This window comes from Elephantulus edwardii, unplaced genomic scaffold (assembly GCF_000299155.1).
Source record: "Elephantulus edwardii isolate Elephantulus edwardi_28Jun2011 unplaced genomic scaffold, EleEdw1.0 scaffold00356, whole genome shotgun sequence".
NCBI lineage: Eukaryota > Metazoa > Chordata > Mammalia > Macroscelidea > Macroscelididae > Elephantulus > Elephantulus edwardii.
The window spans coordinates 430372-440419 of record NW_006400106.1 but is presented as its reverse complement, the minus strand read 5'-3'; the positions used below and the strand labels follow the sequence as shown (position 1 = coordinate 440419).

Here is a 10048-nt window from a genome sequence, read left to right as displayed (position 1 = left end):
AGCGGCTGATCTGGGCAAGAACCTTTATCTAAGGAGTTCAAGCAGAGATTTAAGCTGTATTTTGCCTGGTAAACTTGACTGGCAAAGGTCAAATGAAGCCACTCAGCGGGGAAAAAAAAAAGCTGCACAGAGCTCAATTATACCCATAAACCCAAAAGCTCTGGAGTCCTTTTGTTTTAAATAATTAACTGTTCCTTGTATTTCTAAAATAATAATTCCACCATCAATACCTTTCTTACTTTCTTGGTGATTAAAAGGAACTCCAGAACCCGAAAACCGAGCTGGAAATGTCACAACTCCTTTAGAGTGACACAGATCTCTTCCTTCTTCTGGCAAAATCCTCTGCATGAATAAAGTTTGAGAGAGCCTTAGTAAGGTGGCTATCTGAAGTCTCAGTGCTGATCCCAAAGTCATAGTTCTTCAGGCAGGGACACAGGCAGTGCACAATGGCGCTGCGGATATAGCTGTCAAAGATATAGTAAATAAAAGGGGTGATACAGCTGTTGGTAAATGCCAATGGTCCACTCACCTCCATACCCAGCTGAAGAGTGGCTGAGGAAATGTAGATTTCTTTGTCTAATCCAGACACAATGGCCAGAAGCTTGAAAGTGTTAAAGGGCAGCCAGGAGCAGATAAAGGCTGTCACCACAATGAAAATGATCTTTATGGATTTCCTCAGCTTTTTGTTATGTTTTCCTGACTGTTGGTAATGGACACACAGTCTCCTTATTATGCAGAAGTAGCAGGTCATGATGCTCAGTAAGGGGGCAAAAAAAGTCAAAATTAAGGCCACCAAGGCCCAAACCAGTTTAAAGGAAGTAGCCCTCTTCTCTGCACAGTATGGCTTATCACCAATCAGGATGAGCTCCCTGGACAGAAGAGTAGGCAGTCCCAGGAGGCAGGAGAGAAGCCAGACACTGGCACAGACGACATATGCACAGTCTCTCCTTCTGAATTTTCTGGATGCAGCAGGGCACATGATGGCCAGGTAGCGGTCGATGCTCATGCAAGTGAGCAAGAGGACATTGCAGTGCATATTGACTGAGATCATGTAGGAGCTGCCTTTGCACAGGAAAGAGCCAGTCCTCCACAGCCCTAATGATGCTTCTTTGTCCACCCAGAGAGGCAGCGTGACAAGGAAAATGAAGTCAGAGGCAGCCAGGTTGATGATAAAGATGTCGATCAGTCTTCGGCTGCCCCTTTTGAAATGCAAGGCACCCATCAGGGCCAGGTTCCCCAACACTCCAGTCAGAAACACAACTGTGTAAAAGATGGGAAGGAAGACAGATGTGTAAGGAACATGAGAGCGAACTTCCTCAATGTCAGGGATTTCGCTTGTAGCATCGAAGTAACCTGGGTAAGCTGAGGTTTCATCTGGGTCCATCATTGAAGTTCCAAGATCACAACTGCAAAACTGGAAGGTTTCCTTTCCTATGAGGTTCTTGTGTGGATTTGAGAAATCTCAAGGCAGCTTCTTTTATGCAGTGACCCTCTTTTGCCCCCCCCCCTTAAAGGTTTTGGAACAAAACACAAAAACAGATTTTTTTTAAAAAAGTCATTTCTACCAATCCTCAGAAGGCACCCACAAGTAACATCAGTCTGATTGGTGTTGGTTGGTTGTGGTTGTGGTTTTCTCTATTTGCATTTGCCCATGTTACTGAGGTACCTTTCTACTTCTTTCTTCAAGCTATTAAATTTAACTTCTCCCCCCCCTTCTCACCTACTTTAAAAACAACTTTTCTTCTCCTGATACCCAGAAAACCTCTGATTTAGCTTTCTATATCTATACTTAAGATGCTATTTTATTTTTAGAATTGTAAGGTGATAGTGATGAATATCTTCTTTTCATTTACTTCTCTGGTGAAAATATAGAGAAAGCTGATCTTTAATTGCATAAAATATGAATAGAAATTTCCCCAAACATACCAGCTCACATCTATCACAAACAAGATTCTGAATAAGGCATCATGTTCTCTTTTATTTGACTTTCTGTTCATATACAATTGATCCTGCATCATTTAATATAAGGAACTCTGTTGACCTAGAAGTATGGATTTTCACTACCTACTTGAAGACATTCAGTTCGAATCTGAGAGCTGATTCGAGGGAAAAAGATAGACAATTGTCCTCCTTTGTGATTTACTGCCTCTGAAAACCCACTAGTGGGTCAGCTATGAGTTCCAATTTGACAGCACATACAACAACAAACTTGAAATAGATTTTTTAAAAAAAATTCCTAAAACATTAGGAACCCTTATCTTGTGCCTTTATTTTGTTTTTTAGGCTTCTTATTATATCTAGTAAACATAGTAGGTTCTTTGAAAATGTTAGTTTATTGTATTTGATTCTGAACCTGGTTTTTCTGACCCAGTGTATTTCAGCAGGGATATAAATTCAGTAGGGGTTTACTGCAAGCATCCTTGTTATTTATGTATTGTAAAGATAGGTTTAAAAAAAATCCCAAACTTTGTTATTTTTTACATTCATGCTCATTATTTTAATTCAACTAAGAATTTTCCTTTTGATAGGAGTTAACATCCTCAACTAGAAGATTCTCCTTGGTTATTACAATTGTTGTTAGGTGCCATAGAATTGACTCCAACTCATAGTGACATTATCTGCAACAGAACAAATTGTTGCCACTATCCTCACAATTGTTGCTATGTTTGAATTTATTATTGAAGCCACTCTGTCAGCCTATTTCATTGAGATTTTCTTTTTCACTGAATCTTTACCAAATCTAATGTCCTTCTCCAGATTCTGGGTCTTCTTGATGTGTCCCAAGTAAGTCAAATATCACTGTCATTGCTTCCAAGAGCATCCTGGCTTTATCTGCTTCAAAAAAAGTTTGCTCACTTGGCTGGAAGTCCAAGCTATATTTAACATTCTAACTCAAAAGTATTTTCCCCTCCCATTCTCCAGCTTTTACATGTGTATAAAATTTCAAAGACCATGGGTTGAGTAAGGCAAACTTTATTCATCAATGTGATATTCTTGCTTTTCAAAAATGTAAAAAGATCTTTTGCTACAGATTCGTCCAAAGTTATTTGAATTTTTTGACATTGATTCTATGGGGTTTGTGGAGCTGAGTAAAATTAAGTTCTTGGCAACTTCAGTATTTTCTGTTTATCTTGATGTTGTTTATTTGTACAGTTGTGAAAAATTTTGTTTTATGTTGAAGTGTAATTCATTCTGAAAACCAGTCTTTTACTTTCTTTTTCTAAATTAAATTTTATTTTAATTGTGACTTTAACAAACATTTACAGAGAAGTTAGATTTCCACTCATTCATTGTTGTACATTTTACCTCCTTGCCTTTCCTTCTCTCTCCCCCAGTTCACTTATTTTTAGTCATTCTTTGTTGCAAAATTACCTACCTTCTCCACCCCTAGTCCTCTTTGCAATGATATATCTCTTTTTCTGTGCTGTAGTCCTACATATATTGCTTAATTATTACATATTCATCTTAGATAGTTCTTTCCTTGATCTATTCCAATGCAATGGTCATTACCTATCCACTCTTATTCTGTTCTCCTCCCAGTCCCACAAGTCAAATCTGCTTTATAACAGTGGTGCTGTAGTATTTGTCCTTTTGTGACTGAGATATTTCACTCAGCATGATGTGCTCCAGGTTTCCCCATGTTATGTAATGTTTTACGAGTTCATTGTTTTTCAGTGCTGTGTAGTCCTTTACTTTCAATCAGTAAGAGATTTAAATCAGCTTCATGCCCAGTAAGCAAGATTGTATTGTCTACACACTCCACAGGTTGTTAATGAAGAGACATTCTCCCTACAAACCCCCAAAAAACTGTCCTTCTGGAGTTCCTCTGCTCTGTATTTCTTCACATTTCATCTTTATAGCAGTGACTTTTTTAGCTTTTGGCACTCTCCTTTTTTTCGCCAACATATGTCTCCACACATCTGCAAATTTTGTTTTTGGACTTAACGATCTGGTAAAAGACATACCGATATTAAATGATGCCACAACACAGTTGCCAGTCCAAGCACTATAAAAGGAAGATTTTTTTTGGTTGATTCAAAACACTAAGAAGTAGCCTAAAAATGGGAGAGATCCAATAATATTTTTCTCTCACAGCTTTCTTTTGTTTAATGAAGGCTGTAGTGAGATATGATAACTTTTTAAACTGGTTTCTTTTGATTATTCAGGTTTGATTTTGTTTTGTTTTTCCTGGCAGAAAGTGGTCAAGAGAAGGAGACTCTTCTACTCTCTCTCCCCCACCCCCCTTCTTTTATTTAATCTTTGAAATTGTCATTTCAGTAGATACTACTTTTGCATAGCAAAAAATGGTAAACTTGTCAATAGAAACATCACAGCTCTGGTGGCCTGCTGAGTGAAGAGTTTCAAGGACAACTCAAAGGCAGGCTATTTTAGTCCGTCAGATTCTTTTCAGGAGAAAAATGGGCAATCTCCTTTGCCATTTATAGTCTCTGAAGACCTGCTGGAGGATCAGCTATGAATCAGTCACATAACAACAACTGATAAAAAAAAGAAAATTTTCAATATGAATTTCTTCATGCTGAGTTATGATTTCTTCTTCAATAAACATATTAAGAAGGATCTTGTTATTTCTGTTCCCTCCCTCTTTCTTCCTACTGATGTGATCTAATGTCAGTCAGCTAGTCTCCAGTGTATGGGTCCAAGTCGAAGAAGATAAGAGTTCTCTAATATGAGGCAGCTCCAAGAGTCACTTAGGGTTGATTTAGAGTCTTGTCTTCCCCTGGATCCCTGACTGCTCTTTGTTATTCGTTTCCTTCACTAAACATAAGATGTAAATGAGAAAAAGCAGTTACAGATTGGTCATTTAGGGGATAGAAATAAGTCCCATTGAGTAAACCTTAAGTATTTAATAATATGGTTCATTTGTTAACAAGTTTAAAGTCAGACAATATTTACTGGAAAATTATAGATTATTTAAAAAAAGAGACTATTTAAATATTTATTAGCTGTTCTTGTTGTTGTTGTTGTTAGGTGCCATTTGAGTCAAGTACAACTCATAGAGACCCTATGAACTGTGGATCTGAACCCTGTCCTATCCTGTGCCATCTTCACACTTCCTGGCACTCTGGAGCCCATTGGGACAATCCACGCATCAATTCACCTGGTCAAGGATCTTCCTCTCCTTAGCCAACCTCATGTCCCTCTCTAAGAAATAGCCCTTTCTAGCAACATGCCCAAAGTATGTGAGGCAAAGCCTCATCATTCTTGTCTCCAAGGAGCACTCTGGTGGAACCCTCTCCAAGACATATTTGTTCTTTTGGCCATCCATGGGATGTTTAGTGCTCTTCTCCAATACCACAGCGCAAAGACATCCATTCTTCTGTCCTCCCTATTCATTGTCCAGCTGTCAGATACATAACAAGTGATCAAAAAGGCCATGGTCTGAGTCAAATGCACCTTAGTCATCCAATTGATGTAATTACTCCTCAACGTTTGCATATATAGATCTATGAATGCCTAGTATTTTATTTACATTGCTAGAATTATTTACCCTATAATTAGAAAATCTTTTGGAATTTGAGAAAATAAGATTTATTTGGGGGGCTGAAGGTATTAAAACTAAACAAATCAACCCAAAAACCAAACAAAAACTTTCTAGATATGACCCAAAATTTAAGTATAAAAATAAATGAAACAGAATGTACACAAACTTTATAAGCAAATGAGTATAAAATAAAAATTATGCACATCCATGTTTATCACGGCTTTGTCCACAATAGCAAAGAGTTAGAAACAACCGAAGTGCCCATCAACAAACGAATGGATAGAGAAGCTGTGGTATATTCACACAATGGAGTACTATGCTGCATTGAAAAACAAGTAACTCATGCAATATTATTCAAAATGGGTAACCCTGGAGGACATTATGCTGAATGGAGTGTCTCTCTCACAAAAGGTCAAATACTGCATGGTGCCACTGTTTTAAAACAAGACTTGCATTGGGGTTAGGGGGAGACTGAGAAATATGAGATAAATAATGTTTGCTGCATTGAAACAGATGAGAGTGAAAACTGTTCAAAAGAGATGTGTGATTAGGTATTATTGTCATGACAGGAGTCCAGAACGAAGGCTGCATAGTGGGGTGGACCTGGCGGGAGGGATTGTAAAACAATGAAAGAATTTTTCTTTCACTTTTCAAAGAGAAGAGTGTACTGAGGGGGAAGGAGTGGGCAGGGAGAAAAGTGCAACAGTGAATGAATGGAAATCCAAAGTCATTGTAAATTTTCATTAAAATTAATAATTAAAAAAGTAAAAAAATAAAAAATACATTAAACATAAAAAATGGAAAAAGAGTGCATACTCATACTCTAGAGGATTGTTTGTCTATGTTATTGTTGTATACTGTCAAGCAGGTTTTCAGAGGTAATGAATCTCATGAGAGGAGATTGCCCATCTTTCTCTTGTAGAGAAGCTGGTTCTAATTTTCTGTACCTTTTTGTTGCAGCACGATGCCTTACCACTAAGCCACCTAGAGATCCCTATTTGTTCTATAGGACTTAAATTTTCTCTCAATATTTGAGTTAAAAGCATGTAATGTAGATGATCTCAAGTAAATCGGACTTCCTTTGCAAACTATTGAAACAGTCGTAGAAAATACGGTTTGCTTTATTATAAAAGAGAGCTTAAGAATTTCACTCTCAACTCAAAGGCAAGCAAACTTTATTAACACGCTGCTCTGAAGGAGAAAGATGGACAGTCTCCTTCCATGTAATTTACAGCCTCTGAAAACTTGTTAGAGGGTCAGTTATGAGTTGTTTCCAACCATGGATGAGGAGTTGTTTTTTATTTTATTTTGTCACTTTGGCACATGGAAACTGGTGGTAGATGCTATAATATAGCATAGATAAGTATCATCTTGGAACACAATTTAGACAAAGCACAATTAAATGTCTGAACTAATTATAAACAACATTTTAAGAATTTATAGTGCAAAATGATATCAGAAGAACAACATCTAAATAAAAACGGACTAGATAAAAATATCCAAGGTCACAACAGTAATAATTAGGCTGGGTGCAACAATCTCATTTTTAGAACTTTGAGCATTCTTTGAAATAAATAAATGTACGAACACCAACAATAACCAACTACCATGTCAAAAGGCGTATCAAAAAGCAGTATAAACAGAATGTAACAACAACAACAACAAAAGGAATATGATACATGTATTGAAACTCCACATGCCCCCTTTTCAGTAATTCTTTTCCCAAGATAAAATCCCAATTCTGTATTCAAACTCCTAAGATATTGTCAGAACTGGTTTAGACACGCTCAGGATGGGGAGATACTAAAGTTTTGTCACTAAGACATGTGACTCCATAATCATTCATTACATGGCTGTAGCTGTCATTTCTAGCCTTTTTGCTCATAGACTGAGTGAAAGTTATGTTTGAATAGAGGTATTCCAACTAGGTTGTGACTTTGTCATTACCTTATATCACTTCTGCTTATTAGATATCAACAGCTTTGACCCCATGTCAGATTGGGATGCAGCAGATTATGTAGCAAAACAGAGAGAAATCCCTAAGTGTGTATTTCTGATCTTAAGTTCCCTGCTGATAATGCTCCTGAGTAAATGGCAAAGAGCAGGAGGAAAATTGTTTCTCATTAATCTTTTCTTTATGGATATTATCTTTTTTTTTCAGTCAGGCAAATGCGAGTATATATTTACTTGTTCTAAAAATATCTCTCTTGTCTTTTTTTTTTTTTCTTGAGTACCATAAAGTATAGGTCTTTGGGTTGCACATATGGTTTGAGTTTGCGTAAGGATCAGTGATATAGAAGGGTTATTGCTTAAAAGTACTTTCTAAGACCATTGCCTTTGACTTTCACCTAGTGACTGGTGGGAACTTGCATTTACAGTGTACAGACTACTAATGAAGGGATTGGCCAGTTTTTTTCAGCCTGTCAAGCTGAATTAAATAAAATTAAATTAAATAGAGACAACCCAGAAAATGAGAATTTTGCTACCTTTAAGAAAGATGAACTGGAGAGTTCAGCACGTGCACCTTTGGACCAGAGACTCTAGATCTAGTCAGACATCAATGAGAACAGTGGAGTACCAGAGACTGAGGTGAGAGAAAGATGACCTCCAGAGATCCAGACTTAGGGGCATTCACCCAAACTTGCTGGAGGACTAGAGTGGGGGCGGGGGTGCATAGTAATTGACAGGACGAAAAGAGCTTTGTAACACTGGCCAAATGTTGACAGCTTGAAGGTCAAGAGGTCTGTGAGCACACATGAACATTTGTCCTGGCTAAAGAACTGTAGCCTGCTTCCAACCTGAAACAACCTGTTAACTTCCTTAATAAGCCCCACAACTGTGAGTGTAGTCTATGATTTCTGTGCAGCCACTACAATGGATTTTCAGATTTGGTAACAACAAGTGTCCAGGGAAAGATGGTTGGTGTTAGAATTGGTAAAAGTAGATGTGGGAGTGTGCAGACGTATCTGACTTCATGGAAACCAGTGCTGCATACTGTGGATGTTGTATGTAAGCACTGTTCCGTGGAGTTAGGAGATGTCAGATTTGGCTGCTTCAAGACGCTCACATTCTTTTATGTGGGAGCCTTTGTGGCATTGTGCATTACAAGCTGCACTGCTAACCCAAAGATCAGCCCTTTGAAACCATCAGCTGTTATGAGTAAGAATGATACTCAGACTTCTCCTTTAAAAATTTATAGCCTCAGAAATCCAGTTAGGGGGTATCCCATGAGTCAGGATCGACTAGAATCTCTGGCAGTAGAATGGTGATTGGGTATCAACTAGCAGCATCACGGAAAAAAGACTAGTGATGTGCTTCCATAAACATCCAGCCCAAAAAGCTCTCTGGAGCAATTCCATTCTGTAATACATGGAATTGCTATGAGTTGGAATTGACTTGCTGGTAATGGTTGACTCTTTTTCTTTTCAGTTTTCTGTTGCCAGAGTTTTTTTCTCTCTCTTGGTACCTAGCCAATGGTGCTTTAAATATTCTTGCCATATGTACTTCAAGTTTCTTTCCAATCATAGATTTTCCCTGGATTTAGTCATGCATAGCAAAAGTTGTACATATCTCAGTGTGTTTTCATTCCTGGCTGTCAGGATACACAGTGTCTCATGTACAATAGGTGACAGGAAATACTTGTTGACCTGGAATGAATTAAGCTTGTGTTTTGTTTGAGTCATTTTCATTTACTTCATATACTCCACAAACTTCTTGAGTAGCTATCCTTTTTTTACTCCATTTTGGGCTTGTCACTGTATTATAAACTGATATTGAGAGATATTTCCAAGTTAGCATAGCATACTTTTGACTCACCCTTACCAAGATTTTCACTCAGAATTTTTTTGAACAGTCCAGAAAATATTTAAAACTTCTGTTGATTGCCGTCGAGTCAAGCACCTCTCATAGCAACCCTATGAAAAAGGCCTGAAGCCTTTCTGTAACTATCATTATTTATCAAAGTTCATAGAGTTTCCAGAGGCATGTTTTTTAGGAAGAGGATGCAACTCTTGCTTCCAAATCTGTCTTACACTGGGAGCTCCACCGAACACTCTCCACCATGGGTAATCATTATAACATTTGACACCCCAATGGCCCAAGGTTCAGCATCACAGCAACCCCAGGTTACCTCAGCAAAGCATATTGACAGAAGAGTGCTGTACCACTCAGAAGAATGTTACTCCAAAATATAATAACAACCGACTTTTAAATACAAAGTCTTTCCTCAAGGTCTTTCTTGTTGACTCTAAACAAGAGGCTTAAATTAAAAAAACAACCAATATAGTATGTTGTTGTTATGTGCTATCGAGTCGCCAGTGTCCTATAGCAACCCTATATATAGCAGTTCTGAACCCTTCCCTGTCCTGAGCCAGTCTCACTAATTCCAACACAACAACCTATTGTCCTATTTACTGTATCAATCCATCTCATCTGGGGTCTTCCTCTCCTGTGCTGTCCCTCCACCCTTCTGAGAATGATGTCTTTCTCCAAGCACCAGTCTTTCCTTGTCATATGCCCAAAGTATGTGAGAGGGAAAACAAGTAA

The 10048-nt window shown here is 37.9% G+C and overlaps 1 protein-coding gene across 1 annotated transcript; it reads right to left on the bottom strand.

Annotated features, from left to right (window-relative positions):
- Nucleotides 1–301: 301 nt before the first annotated feature.
- GPR15 (G protein-coupled receptor 15) lies at nucleotides 302–1384 on the bottom strand. Its single transcript, XM_006901995.1, has one exon. The coding sequence runs from the start codon at nucleotides 1382–1384 to the stop codon at nucleotides 302–304; it is 1083 nt and encodes a 360-aa protein (XP_006902057.1).
- Nucleotides 1385–10048: the final 8664 nt, after the last annotated feature.

What these genes read in the sequence shown, in the direction of transcription:
- GPR15 (XM_006901995.1), bottom strand. Translation starts at nt 1,384, where the DNA reads ATGGACCCAGATGAAACCTCAGCTTACCCAGGTTACTTCGATGCTACA.